We start from the raw sequence: 16150 nt of genomic DNA on the forward strand, positions 1-16150 counted from the left end.
GGGGACGGGAGCCAGATTGGAGGGGGTCAAGCAATGAGTTGGAGGATAGGAAGTGGGTTAGTCGATCAAAAACTAGTTTTTCCAAGACTTTTGAAGCTAACGGAAGCAGTGATATGGGGGGTAGTTTGCAGGAGAATTGGGGGTAGAGGGAGGGTTTTATGAGGATGGGGGTGACCTTTGCATGTTTGAAGGATGATGGAAATGAACCACTAGTAAGGGATCAGTTGAATATGTGAGTAAGAGCTGGGGTGAGGGTAGAAGACAGAGAAGGTATTGGTGAAGATGTGAAGGGATAGGGTCAAGTGGGCAGGTAGTGAGGTGTGAGGAAGACATTAGGGAACTCACTTCATTCTCAGTGGTTGGGGGGAAGGTACTGAGATTGGTGGAGGGGGTGACTGGGGGCTGAGATGGGAGGTTTCAGTCTTGTGGTGGGATGTTACTTCAGATGGTAAGTGTTTTGTTGAAAAAGTAGTCTGACAAGTCTTGAGCACTAAAGACAAGGGGGTGGTGCAGGTGGATAGAGGAGAGTGTTGAAAATGGAGAAGAGATGTTTAGGGTTTAAGAGAAGTAGTTTTGCTTGGCTAAGTAAAGGGCAGAGGAGAAAGAATAAAGAATGAACTTATAGTGTAGGAAATCGGGGTTCAGAGGGGGATTTCCTCCAGGCATGTTCAGCAGCACGGGAGCATTTTTGTAGATAACATGTTTGCTGAGAGTCCCAGGACTGGAGCTGACGATGTGGGGTTTTGTGTATTTGTGGAGGATCAAGGGTGTCGAGTACAGAGGAGAGAGTATTGTTATAGTGGTTTTTAGCAAGGTCAGGGCAGGATACCATGGAAGTGTTGGGGAGGTGTTTTTGAATAAGGTTAGAAAGTTGGAGAGCATCCAGAGTTTGCAGATTTCTACAGGTGTGGGGGCGGAGGGGGATGGGGAAATAGGTTTAGAATGTACATTGAGATTATAGGTGAGCAGATGGTGGTCTGAGATGGGAAATGGGCGACAGGTGACATCCGAAGGGGAGCAGAGGTAGGAGAATAACAGATTGATAGAGTGTCCGTCGGGGTGAGTAAGGAATAGAGTGGATTGTGAGAGACCAAAGGAGTTTGTGAGTGAGAGAAGTTTAGAGGCAGCAGGGGCAGATGGGTTATCAATGGGGATGTTGAAGTCCCCTAGGATTAGAGCAGGTGTATTTGTAGAGAGAAAGTAAGAAAGCCAGGTAGCAAAGTTGTCAAGGATTTGGGAGGTTGGTCCAGTAGGGCGATAGATAGCTGCCACCTTGAGGGAGAGGGGGAGAAAATGCAGATTCAGTGGATGAGGATGCAGAGATGGATGAGGATGCAGGTGCTGAAAGGAGCAGGAGGGGGATAGTAATATTCCAACACTGCCCCATGTCTCTCACCTGGCCTAGGTGTATGGCTAAATTTGAGTCATTAACCTCTTCAGGATTGATCGATCAGTCCAAGTTCCAATTGTAAACAAAAAAAGGAAAATGAAGCACATGATTGTCATGTCGATCATGTGCTTCAAAACCAGTGCTGATTGGCTCCAGGAGAACTGCCTGCATTGCTAGGCACATCCCCCAGTCAGATCAACCGTCGTTTGGTTTTTGAATGGAGCAGGACGGGGGGGAGGAGCCAACTAGCAGACTGAGCGGTCGCACATTGCAATAGCTCCAGAACTTTTCTACATAAAAATCAAATTTTGCGGCCACTCTGACCTATCTAACTACTTGATGTTGTAACCCTAGGGGTTAGGGAACCTATGCATTGAAAAATCTAATGGCAGAATGCTTCTGGTAGATATATATATATATATATATCACCTTTCTATCTACCCGCAGGCCAGTGACAGTAAGAGCGATCATCTTTGCTCCCAAGGTGAGCCAGACTGATAAGTGAAATTCGCCAACTGCTAACCTAATAACGGCAATAAATGCCTTTGCAGAAGAACCTTACTATGAGCACGGCGACGCAGCTCCTTGAAGTGATCGGTGATCTCCTGGAGGGATATCGGGCGGCATTTGAACACTCAGACATAATGGCGTCTGAACTTGTGGGTGTACCTTGCGGCACCACCAATTTGTGCAGGGAAGCTGTGAAGCTAGAGGAGAAGTGTACCTACATGCGGCTCCATATGAGAGTTTACCTGACTATCACCTGGGAAGCGGAGTCGCTTGATTTGCAAAGGGGACACCCCCTTCCTGCTACAGAGTTATCCACGCAGGGACAGCAGCCAGTGCCATGCTGGATTTAAATTAGACCTGTGTACGGGACCATCCGCAGCAGGGACCTTACCCAGATAGATCTACCCCATGCTGACAGGATGTGGTCGGAGAGGTCTCTTACAAGCTGGAAAATGCGACACTTACTTCAGGGCTGCATGGCAGAGATCGCATCTGTGTCCCAGGACTTGCAATGGCCCGCAGCCCTGTTTTGACTGATCAGCTCACTCCTCCGTAAGTTTCAACAAGCTGCAGAACATTGTCAAGTCTGGCGAGTAGGAGTGGGTTGATTCCGCTAAGTAGAGAAGAGCTGTTGCCGATGCTGCACTGAACTCTTACACAGTAATCCTTCTCAGAACACTTTGCGGTCGCAACTTTTTTCTTTGTTTTGTTGCTCTTTTTTGCAGCTGCCATATAATTAGTATTAATATGTTTTAAGGCTCTCCCTTAGTTCAACGTTTCATTCAGTTTCTTATTATCTTTGTCACACTATGGCCCGGAACCTGCATAGACTTCATAATGTAGCTGTACTTATGTCTCCCATTATATAACTGTTTACCATGACTTTTTATTTTGCACAGAATTGGTTCAATATGGATATAGCAGGTGACCGTATCACTCATATGCCTAGTCCTTATAAGGTGCAGACTAAGAATATTCTGTTATACTGTGGTGTTATGCATAGTCGACATTCTCAAGGCCTCAGTTTGTTACTGTGTGTTTTTATTAACTCTTGTATATTCACAATTGGGCTTGGTTCCTTTGAGCTAATTATCAAGTATCTCTTTCCTTATCCTTGGATGTATGTTTCCTTTGCTGTGTGGGGCCATATGAGATGGGCATAGGGCCCATGCCCGGTCTCCAGGTCTCTACTAAGGGGATGGGAAATATATGATCTCCAACTAGGATACAACTACCCTTATCCTTTACTTTCTGTCAGTGAAAAACATATGACAAAACTATTGCTCCAATTGAAGTAGCACCACTAACACACTTTACAAGCCTACAATTTTTATTATTAACAGTTAAGTACTCTGGTTTCTACAGTTGAGACATGCAGAACCTATGTAGCAGACCAGTCGTATCTATTATGGTGGAACCACCCTTAAACACCCCTTAGTTCATCTACAGTAACTACGTAACATTACCATCAGACTTCATATTTCCATCACAAGATGTTTATATACCTGTTGAGCTCTTCGCCTTCTTCTTAGATAAAACTTGCACCTTACAGTACACTAAATGTTAATTTCACTCAAGTACTGCCTGCCTAGTACTTATAAAGTATATAAGAACCTACTTAAATTTCTCTACTCAGTTGTTATTGTAGGTAATCACTGCGTACCTAACTTTATGATTATCGTAAGATAAATGCTTTAATTTCTGTCCGCCATCTATATGGCATATGTGTATAGCTAACAAGTATTCCTTATATAATCCCCTAGCTTTCCATTAGTACTGCTATAGTAATTTTCCTGAATCCCTAGAGGTCACGGACTGGAGCTTCCCTGTTAGGTTCTGCTTTCCATACTTCATTCACCGTCTTTCCCCTCACCTCCCCCCCTACCATAATAATGAGCCCCCTATTTTAGAAGCGGTTTGTCTCGTCTATACCGCACCCTAACTGTAGCCTGTTATACTACTCCTTCAGTATTATCTCCCATAAAACATCATAGCAACGAATCCATATACCCTTTTGAGATCAGCAGGACTGATCATTATAACCTACCAATTATATTTGCAACCTTATCTCAGCCCCTGGGTGCCTTCCATGATGGAGGTGGATCCATCATTCATAATAGATTTTTTCTACTTTTAAGGGAGTGTATATTATATTATTATATTGCATCATATCATATTATACATCATATTATATTCTACATTACGCACTATTATCTATGCTTATAATTGTTATAAAAAGAGGTTTTAGCTTTACCTGTACAATTCTATATTTGTGGTTCTAAAAATCTTTCTGTTCAACTAATTTCACAATGTTGCAATTAAAATAATGTCAATCCTAATGTTTATTGTACATGAGCTTGTTTTTGTACCTGTTGAAAACATCAATAAAAAAAAAAAAAAAAAGAATGGAGCAGGACGCTGCAAAAGTTAGGACGTTCCATGCCATCCTAAAGACATTTAAGCCCATCGCTTTTAGGACGGCATGGAACGTCCTAACAACGTCAAGTGGTTAATGGGTTAAAGGGACAGTATACACTCATTTTCATATAACTGCATGTAATAGACACTACTATAAAAAATAAGATGCACAGATACTGATATAAAAATCCAGTATAAAACTGTTTAAAAACTTACTTAGAAGCTGTCAGTTTGGCTCTGTTGAAAAGGTAGTTGGAAAGCCCACTGCAAGTGGGAAATAAGACCCTCCCCCCTCCCCCTTCTTTTGCATATGAAAAGACTATTTACACAAACAGGAGCAAGCTGGAGAAGGTAGCTGATGGTATTCACATAAAACTTTGGGGCTTGGTTAGGAGTCTGAAAATCAGAGCAATGTTATTTAAAAATAAGCAAAACTATACATTTATTTTAAAAAAAAAAAAACTTTATGTGCTATATAAATAGATCATCTACAAAAGATTTATGCAAAGAAAAAATGAGTGTATAATGTCCCTTTCATAATATGTACAGGCCGAGCTATTGGTATATACCTTATGAAATTGCCCCATATGTGTTTAATCTCAAGCTTGGGTTAGGACAGTTACTTTTTTATAGGAAGAGAAAAAAAATATTTTTTGTTAAATATATTGAGATTTTAATGAGTATTTATGTAGAAGAGGGGATCTTTAATGTATTGACTGAAATAAACAGTAACACACCTCAGTTACAATGGAAATAACTTGAGCTCCCCATCAAAACAAACTGAGCAAATGCATAAACTAGATAGACACGGTTCTAGATGTTGATGGGTTGTGTGCAAGGACTTTGTAAGAGCAGATTGGTTAAACCAACTGGGACTTTAGCTGAACATAAAAGCCTGTCAGATTTGTTAGCACTAGCTGCTTCCAAGTAGAACAAAGAATTCAACAAGCAGCTGTTGAGAGGAAACTTTGCTGAGACATCTTCCACAGAGTGTTTGGTTACTTGATGAGATGAAGTTCCCTCTATGTGTGATTACAGTGATCGGTCTTGTCTGACAGTGTATGCCATATTTAACAATTAAAAGGGCATTCCATACTAAATTGAATTGCACATGGGTGCATTTTAGTTTTGAATAGAAGCATTTTTGTAATGTACATGTATTAACAAAAATGCTTCTAGTAAGTTATAGCTGTTTCAAAAGTATATGTATGTATGCTCCGTGCACCAGCATTTTAAACACAGCCAGCACTTGCTCAGAGAGTCTAAGGTGCTTGACATAATACAAGCCCCACTGGCTCTCTGAGCAGCTGCACTATTTAAAATGCTGGTGCACTGATAATATATGAATGTGCAGAGAAAAATATTAACACCAAAACATTGATAACTTTTGCTATACACATTTTTGCCAATACATATATATTGTAATTTAAAATTTTGACCGGAATGTCCCTTTAACAAGTCATAAACTACTCAAAGTTAAGAATTGTCTAATGTATACTCAGTGCTTTGTTTTAGTATATGTTTCCAATAAAAATTAATCTGATTTCCCAGGTTTCTGGTGTTCTCCCTTTTTCAGCACTAATAGGTATACCTGGTGCTTTATACTCAAGATCACAACTTTATATGAACGCAACTGACAATACAATGTGTCATAAATACCATGTGAGTAAAATCCCGGCATTTAACTAATTTGCTGCCTAAAGCTTGATAATGTTTTATTGAGTTTTTTTTGTCAAGTTAATCTTCAAATTGAGCATAATCTGAAAGTTCCTCGGTAGGTTTAACCTGAAGCCCTTTTAACACTAATGGCTACTAAAATGCATGAGATTACACATTAATTTTGTGAACTAATAGTGAGCATTTAAAGGCCGAATAGAGAATAAGGATTTACCAAAGCTGTGCCATATAAAACCACAGAAAACTATTTTATTTGAGTGAAAACATTTAGTTTTGTGAATATAGCCTATCATTTTATTAATATTTCAATCACACGGTACAAGAAAATAGTTATTTTCCAAAAAACATTTAAAGATATTATTTATTGTCATGTATTAGATTAGTTAAAGGGACCCAAATGTTGAAGTACGTGAAAGTGATGCAGCATAGCTCTAAAAAAGCTGACTAGAAAATATCACCTGTCCTAAACATCTCTATGTAAAAAAAAAATGATGTACCTCAAAATTTCACAACCTACTGGAAAGAGACTTTAAGCTGCCAGTCAGGATGCTTGTCCCAGGACAAGCTAGGGAGGGTGCATCTGTCATGTGCAGGCACAGTCATATTATTTTCCTATTCAGTTTATGGAAATTTAGTGTGAAATCTCATGAGATTTCAGTGAAATCTCATGATATTACTGCAAAGCAATGCAAGACCTTAACTGATTGGCTATTGCGTTTTCTTTGTTTTTCAACTTGCAGCTTTACAGCAGCTCTAATTGTTCACAGAGCACTTACACTGGTGAGCTAATGAAATTTTGAGGTAAAATATCTTCCCTTTTAACATAGAGATGCTCAGGTGATATTTTCATGTCAGTTTTTTACAGCTTTGCTGCATCAATTTAAAGTGATTTAACATATGAGTATTATGCCCCTTGAATTCTGTGGATACACAGTTTTAAGGGCTGTAAGATAAGCTGAATATATATCAGGATCTTTAAAAATAAACAGTGGGTCACTGTATTACTTTGTACTACTCACATTAGAAAAGCCTGGTCAACGATGGTCGCTAACATTTACTTCTGTTTTAAATTTTACTTAATTTTCTTGGTATCTTTTATTGAAGAAGCAGCAAATGCACTGCTGGGAGCTAGCTGCACACATTTGTAAGCCAATGAAAATGAGCATGCAATTTCAGCCACCAATCAACAGCTAGCTCCAAGCTCCTGAGCTGATCTAGATACCAAGAGAATGAAGCAAAATTGAAAACAGAAGTAAAATGGAAAGGGGTTTAAAAATGTATAATCTGTCTGAATCATGAAAGAAACATTTGTTTTATGTCCCTTTAAGGATTTATAGTCTCTACATTCTGATTCATATCTTTGTTTTTTGAAATCCTGTATAGTTCTAAAGCAAATAAACAAGAACATTTTAAATATATACAGGTAGAAAACCCTTTATCCAAACTGCTTGGGATTTTGGAATATTTGTATATTTGCATCTGTAAAATGGTCAGACAGTTTTTTAGATGGTATAGAACCAAGTGTAAACAACAATATCTTATGTCATTTAGGCAGTATTTACGTCATAATACAACTTATACATGTAACCTAAAGGCAGTTTTATATCATTTGTTATACTTTTGTATACATAGTAGCTTTAGAAAGATAGCACAGAAATGTATTTAGAAAGTTCTATTTATTGTTTAAATAAATGTAGACTATTATTTTGCATTTTAGAACATAAAAATCAAACTAAAGACATAGTAAGAGAAGATTGTGATTTTGTATGCAAATTAAAGGCAGGGAATAACACTCATTTTTGATGATTTTATTTTATTTTTTAAATAATTAAAAACTTTGGATTTCAAAATAAGTTAGGATTTTGGATTTGGGAATTTGTACCTATATTATTATAATAATAATAACAATAACAATAATAATTAATTCTTTAGCATTGGATTTTAAGTGAAAATGTTTATAACAGTAACATTTTGCAGAGAGTTTTTTTCTTTAGCTAAGAAATCCCCCAGTTCACAGCAGTTTAAACAAATAGTGCATATTGTAATGATAGGTCTTATGTATCTTCACTGCATTTGCAGCATATGCAAATATTTTATCTGACTGTGGTGTTTCAACAATATATAATCAGTAAAGAGTATATATTTTTATTTTTAGTGTAGCAGAATGCATATATTTACAACCCCTAATTCTGCATATAGATTGCGCATTTTGAGACTGAAGGTGAAGGTTCTATACAGAAAATGAAATCTATTGAGATTTGTCTTCATTCCCTGAGAAATATTTTATGAAGCAATCAACCACTGGTAATATGGATATATATATATACTGCCATCTACTGGCCAAAAGCCAGAATTACAGTGTAATAATGCTATGAACCAGTCAATGTTTCAAATAATTTTATTGAAAAGGTACATTAAAAAAAAAGTACACAGCGATTAAAACCATTGATGTCTGCAGAATAAAATGTTCTTAATGAATGTGCTTGAAACATTTTTATTGTGCTCCACTGCTATTTGTGCTGTAAAAACCCATCATTCAGTACTGCAATCTGCATGCTGTTTATTCACCACACTTAAAGGGACATAAAACCCCAAAAATTTATTTCATGATTCAGATAGAGGACAAAATTTTTAAAATGTTTCCAATTTACTTCTATTATCAAATTGTTTTCATTCTCATGTTATTCTTTGTTTAAAAGATACCTAGGTAGGTAGCGTGCACATGCCTGAAGCACTACGTGACAGGAAATAGTGCTGCCATCTAGTGCCCCTGCTAATGTATAACATTGTTGCAAAACTGCTGCTATGTAGTGCTGCAGACACGTGCACACTCAAGTTTAAATTTCTGCTTTTCCTCAAAGGATAACAAGAAAACTAAAAATAAATGATAATAGAAGTAAATTAGAAATTTGTTTAAAATGTTATGTGCTATCTAAATCATGAAAGAAAAAAAATGGTTTTTATGTCCCTTTAAGTGCCAGTATTTTTTGTGCATCAATTGAAGAAAAAAGTCAAGGTTTTATAAATAAATATTTATTTTAATGGTCTGTACATTATTGCATTAGGGAGCCACAATATAATGTAGCAATAATACAAACAAAAATGTATTTCTAAAAGAAAACAGACTTTTTTTTAAATAAACACACCTATTTCTTGCCACCTGGCATAAAGTATTAGAATAAACTAAATGATGTTGAACCTGAACATATACATTGTGGTGTGCTCTAGTTGAGAAGGTTATGAAATACTGGAGTTATAAAATAAGTTAGTTGAAAGGAAAATAAAAATATTATGACAACTCGATATAATATGGCTTTTCTAGTTTGTTTGTATCACCTATCAAAAAAAAAATGCTTCATAGCTGAGTGGCTTTTTCAGCAATTAAAATAGCAAATGTACCACCTAACTTGTAAGCAGAATCAAGATTCTATAACTCTACAAAACACAACAGCATTTGGGTCTAAAACAATAACTACACAGTCCTTTTTTTAACTTTACAATGCTATCACATTTCATAATACTTCATATTATCCACTAGTTTGGTGTCATCCACAATAAAGCACTTTTTTTTAAAATTCTATTTCACACTTTACTATGGAAATCATTTATGTACACCAAAGGACAAGGAAGACCCTTGTTTTCAAGTCTGCCAGGAACTAAAATAAAAAATAAAGAGAATATTTTCCTTGTTGAATCTAAAGAAAGCCACAGACAAATAAAGACGCAATGTCATGTAATCTTACAAGGAGCATGTCTTTCACAACGGAGGCTGTAATTATCTCAATGATTGTGGCTTACAGAGCTTTTTATAGTATTTGTGATTGTGCTCTTTAAATACACTTCCAAGAAAGAAGTAGCCGTCTAACCCAGGTAAATTTGTAGTATAGCGGATTTCATTCTTTGTTCTAATTGCATTGATGCTAATACGGTGCAAAAAATATGGATGCGGTAGCTGCTCGAAATGAACCGTGTCCTGGTCTTAGAAAAGTTGGGGGTAAACCAGACCCCTGAAATAGTGAACAGGGTGGACGTGATGGTAGAGAAAGTGTAGAAGACATGGCAGCTGCAAGTGGTGATGAAAGGAACGTTGGTGCTAAAGGCTTGATCATTTCTTTTTGGAAAGCAAGTTTTGCCTATAAAAAAAAATAAAAAATGCTGTTAGTTTTTATTTAATGGTATAGTTGCCAGCTGTATTTCACAGAAATACTGATTGACCAGCTGGTGATCAAGGAAAACTGTTACTTGTGGTTTAGCTAAAATCAAACCCTGCAGCTCCTATCATCCATATGCTCACATGAAACTACAGATCAGTCCCAGTTATTAAAGTGCACAGTTTTATAACATGTTTTACTGGGGATTAAAAAAACAGTCTGTCCAGTAAAATACTACACACTTGTCAATCTATTTAACGCAGTGCAACAACAGAAAATGATAAGAAAATGATATTTCAATTTTAAGTAACAGGAACCGTAATCAAGAAATGTCATAGTAGTTATAAGTCTAGTTTGTGTATGATCATAATAAAATAAAAATAAACTTTACTTCACATACTAGTAAGTACAGTGCTAAAAAAGCTACTTTCATTAACACATTTTCCGTGCAATGCTCTCTTCTGGCATTTAAATAGAAACTAACGTGTCACTCATCCATCCCCTTAAAGGACCATAAGACAATGCAACAGCACTTAGTCTGAACTTCAAATGAGTAGTAGATTTTTTTAAAGTTTAATTTTGATTGAGTGTCCCTTTAACATTCTCACCAAGGTTACCACAGTCACAATAATACCCCAGTCAGAGGGTGCAACAACTGATTAGCTGATAGTAATGTAAATATTTGTTAGGCAACTGAAATGTGAATCAAGCATTTTCTTTTTATGTAAAGCGGCATTACAGCCATATTTTATACATGTATAGTCAGTATCTGTAATGAAGCACTGCAAAATATATGCATATAAATACATTTTTGAAAGTATTTAAAACTATCATTACATTATTTGTATTGTTTTGCAGTCCAGGGACATACCATTTGAAAAGCCTCTTGAAAATGTTTGTTATCTCTTTTAATTAAACCCACTTAGGGGCAGACATAAATAAGCACATGCAGTTATAACATATGTATACTGCATATTTTATACTATGCTTATTTAATCAGTTTATTTGTTTTGTTTTTTTGAGTACCTTTAATGTATACTTTTACAATACATAAAAAAAAAATCCCATATTCTAATTAGATGCAGTTTAGGATTACAGAGAGGAACCAGGGTCAAAAGTTTCTGAAGATAAGCACTGGGGCATCAACTGAGGAAGGAGACACTGCTTGAACAAGGACTAATGTGGGTAAAATGTGTAAATGGGTGTGCTCAAGAGGTTACTTACATCAGTGTTTTTCCCTCTCATCCATTTTAGCGCATGTCCTTTTATGCAACAGCCCAGTCTCTGGCCCTGATATTTAAAGGATTCGCCAGTTTGGAGAGAAATTGTAGTTCAGACTTCACTGGGGCTGAACTTACTGAATGCTTAAAAGAAAAAGGGTGGAACTCTCCAGCACTACGAGATTTCTCTATTTATGTATGTGAAGGAGAGACAATCCCAGTGCAATATAGCATTGCATGATATGAAAGTTTTGTTACATTTACACTTTGTGCTTGGTATTTTATATTACTATACATTTCAGATTGGGTAATTTCAGTATTATTGCATTTAAGTGTTGGCCTTTCTCTTTTATATTTTAATACATTTAGATTTAGATCTAGCAGTGATTTTACAAATTCTGATTATTTTTTTAACATTTCTGTGTTACTTTAAGAAATTAGGATCATATTTAGCATATTTCTGTGCATCTTTTATAAATTACATTTCACTTTGTATTTGCTCCATTGTAAACTAAAACGGAAAGTTTTATAAAGTGGGAGGGAAAGGGCAGTTTCCTGGGCTGAACATGGGAGTTCCCAGGGTATGTCTGAAGCTCTCTCACAAATCTTGTGAAATTTTGTAAGCGTATTAAAAAAGCTGGTCTCACGGACTTATATTTTCAGCTGTATGCTGGTGAAGTTTGCTATAAAATCACAAAACACTTAATTTGTAATTGATGCAAAATTATTCTTTCTATCAGCCCCATGGGTTCTCCAGTTACCTTCTCTCTATCATGTGTAATTCTGTATTCCAGAGAGCTTCTTTATTTTCTATGGAAGGCATCTCTCATCTATCTGGGATGTACAGGTTTGTCTCTTTTTATTAGAAATTTCAGTGAGTTCTGCCCCTGTAAAATCTGGACTATAATTTCTTTCAATTTCAGTGAGTTCTGCCCCTCTAAAATCTGGACTTTAATTTCTTTCAAAACTAGAGAATGTTTGATTATCTGGCCCATAGAAAGTAATGAAGCTCTCTTGGAAACTAAAGCTGACAACGTAAATTGTAAAAGATACACATAAATATACAAAGTATGATCCTAATTTGTTAAAGTTACACAGAAACTGTGAAAACATAATCAGAATTTATAAAATCACAATCCTGAATACACTGCTGTATACAAAATAAAATATAAAATAGAAAGTGCAAAGTTTAAATTTAGTAAAATAATCTGAAGTGTACAGTGATATAAAATAGAAAGCACAAAGTGTAAATAGAGCAGAACTTTCATGTCATGAAATGCTATTATTGCACTGGGCTTGACTCTCCTTCACATACAGAAATGCAGGGAACACCCCTTGGAGAAGTAAAGGAAAATCTGCCCTTTGAACATTTCAGCGATACCACAGTGCTGGAGGATCATTTTAGATCATCTCAACTGCTTGAACATCACCTGTGCTCAGGTAGGGTATTTTAGGGTACTTGAGTAATGGAGTTGAGTAACACTACTTGAGGGTAGAGTGTTTACATTTAGAGATAGTGTTGGAGAGAGCATTAGGTGATATATGTTAAAGGGACAGTAAAGTCAAAATTAAACTTTCATGATTCAGATAGGGCATGCAATTTTAAACAACTTTCCCATTTAATTTTATTATCAAAATTGCTTTGTTCTCTTGGTATTCTTTGTTGAAGGCTAAGTGTAGGTAGGGTCATAGGCTGATTTCTAAGACCTTGAAGGCCCCCTCTTATCTCAGTGCATTTTATTATATTATTATTATATTATTTTATTAGCTTTTCACAGCTAGACAGTGCTAGTTTATCTGTTTAATATAGATAACATTATGCTTACTCCCATGGATTCACCACACATTGGCTGTAATGCAAGTTTGTAATAAGCACTGAGATAAGAGGGCAGTCTGCAAAGGCTTAGATACAAGGTATTCACAGAGGTAAAACGTGTATTATTATAATAGTGTTGGTTATGCAAAACTAGGGAATGGGTAATAAAGTGATTATCTATCAATTTAAATAATACAAATTTTCAAGTAGACTCTCCCTTTAAAGTACAGAGAAAGAAGGCAAAAATGAATGTACATTGTAAAGATTATTTTTAATTATTCATAATTAAACATTTTGGGCCAGATTACGAGTGGTGCGGTATTTATCGCTCCTGCTTGTGCACTAACTCTGCTAGAAGCAAGCTTAGTGCGCATGTCAGGTAGTGCTAGTATATCAAGTTAAAAGTAAAATGTTTTCGCTTGTGCGCTAACCCAAAGCATGTTAAAGATGCCTAACTTACAATGTCACGGGGGCATTAACTTATTCCCCCATATAAGTCAATGGTGCAAAAAAGGTGGGAAAATACCTACTCGCGCACAAACCTGATTGCATATTCTCAAGTGTGCTAACCTGACATGAAAATATGAATAAGTTCTTCACATTGGAATATGTTCTATTTATTCATAAATACATAGTTCTACATATATCTGATAGTATTTTGGTACAATATATATCTATACCTATATATATATATATATATATATAAATACATAGAACAAATTCTGCTATGTGCAGAACATTGGAATGTGAAATATTTACAGTGAATCCATGATTAAAACGTTATAAAATATGAATATAGCATAAAAATGCTTTTACATGTTTTCATCTACTTGACTGCAAATGGCTCCAATGCACTTATATATATGTCTACATATTTCTATACATATGTATATATTTATTTATATGTGTATATATGTCTGTAAATACATAAATATATATGTACACAGATACGAACATAAATATATACAGTACATGCATATATATATATATATATTTAGAAATGTATATGTATCTATCTTTATGTTAAAGCACTTTGCAGTGCTTTTTTATAACACCTGATACCTGATATCTTTGAGCCTTTATAAAGTTTTTGTGCAATTTTTATAAAAAAATAATTTTTATTAGATAGTGTTATTATGAGTGTAACTGTACTTTTAAATGTATTTCTCTTGTAAGGTGTATCCAGTCCACGGATTCATCCATTACTTGTGGGATATTCTCATTCCCAACAGGAAGCTGCAACAGGATCACCCACAGCAGAGCTGTCTATATCGCTCCTCCCCTAACTGCCACTACCAGTCAATCTCTTGCAGCTCTCGACAAGAAAGGAAGTATCAAGAGAGATGTGGTGAATTAGTGTAGTTTATCTTCAATCAAAAGTTTGTTATTTTTAAACGGTACCGGCGTTGTACTGTTTTTACCTCAGGCAGAAATTAGAAGAAGAGTTTTGCCTGAGGTTTTTGATGATCTTAGCAGGTTGTAACTAAGGTCCACTGCTGTTCTCACACATAACTGAAGAGTATGGGAAAACTTCAGCTGGGGGAACGGCCTGCAGAATTAACTGCTCTGAGGTATGTTCAGTATATTTTTTTCTAGAGAGATGATAAGGTCTAGAAAATGCTGACAGTGCCTGATATATTTAAGGTAAGCCTGATTGCAGTGATTTAACAAACGACTGGCATCATGCTTGCAGTAAAGGGTAATATTCATGTTACTTGCTCTTATGGCCTAGTATGTAAAACGTTTGCATGATATATAAAGAACGTTTTTTACTAAGGATGATAAAGCTTTATTTGGGGCCTAGTTTTCCACATGGCTGACTAGATTTCTCCTAGGAGTAGTTATTTATGGCCCTTTCACTTTGAGTGCATGGTGGGAGGGGCCTATTTTCGCGCTCTAATTGCGCAGTAGTTTTTACATTCTGAGACATCCAGCTTCCCTGAAGGAGTCCCCTGACATATTGGACCTCTGTAAAGGGTTTTGTGCCTACAAAAGTCGTTTTATGGGAAGGTAGGAGCCACAGTAGAGCTGTGGCAGTTTGGTTGTGACTGTTATAACGGTTTTACCGTTTTTCTGCTTCGTCTTTGAGCCTGAGGGGTTAATCATCCATTTGCAAATGGCTGCAATACTATTTTAGTCTATTATACACACTGTAAAAATTTCGTAGAGTTAACTGCTTTTTTTCACTGTTTTGCAGTTTTTGTGTTTGTTTTTTTTCCCTTAAATGCACAGTACCGTTTTTTATATTCTGCTTTTTCACATTAATTAAAGTGTTTTCCAAGCTTGCTGGTCTCATTACTAGTCTGTTAAACATGTCTGACATAGAGGAAACTCCTTGTTCATTATTTGTAGAAGCCATTGTGGAACCCCTTCTTAGAATGTGTACCAAATGCACTGATCTTACTATAAGTTATAAAGACCATATTCTGGCTTTAAAAGATTTATCACCAGAGGAAATTGACAAGGGGGAAGTTATGCCGACTAACTCTCCCCACGTGTCAGAGCCTATAACTCCCGCTCAAGGGACGCCAAGTACATCTAGCGCGCCCATTGCGTATACTTTACAAGACATGGCGGCAGTTATGAATCATACCCTTACATAGGTATTGTCCAAACTGCCAGGGTTACAAGGAAAGCGAGACAGCTCTGGGGCTAGAACAAATACAGAGCTCTCTGACGCTTTAGTAGCTATGTCTGATATACCCTCACAATGTGCAGAAGCCGAAGCAGGAGAGCTACTATCTGTGGGTGATTTTTCTGACTCAGGGAAGACACTTCAACCTGATTCTGATAGGTCTACATTTAAATTTAAGCTTGAACACCTCTGCGTGTTGCTCAGGGAGGTTTTAGCAACTCTGGATGACTGTGACGCCATTGTAGTCCCAGAGAAATTGCAGTGCCTGTTTACACTGATGTTTTTCCAAAACCTAAGAGGTTTTCAGAAATTATTACTAAGGAATGGGATAGA

General features: G+C 36.3%; 1 protein-coding gene across 3 annotated transcripts in view; it reads right to left on the reverse strand.

The window, feature by feature from the left end:
- Positions 1–8375: 8375 nt before the first annotated feature.
- Positions 8376–16150, reverse strand: part of ZNF385B (zinc finger protein 385B) — an 826323-nt gene continuing 818548 nt past the window's right edge. For all 3 annotated transcript variants that reach the window (XM_053698515.1, XM_053698516.1, XM_053698517.1), the window contains one exon: positions 8376–10128. In XM_053698515.1, the coding sequence (XP_053554490.1) occupies positions 9916–10128 (213 nt within the window). In that variant the 3' untranslated portion in view covers positions 8376–9915. The remainder of the gene's footprint in view (positions 10129–16150) is intronic.

The sequence above is a fragment of the Bombina bombina genome, chromosome 1 (genome assembly GCF_027579735.1).
Source record: "Bombina bombina isolate aBomBom1 chromosome 1, aBomBom1.pri, whole genome shotgun sequence".
Lineage (NCBI taxonomy): Eukaryota > Metazoa > Chordata > Amphibia > Anura > Bombinatoridae > Bombina > Bombina bombina.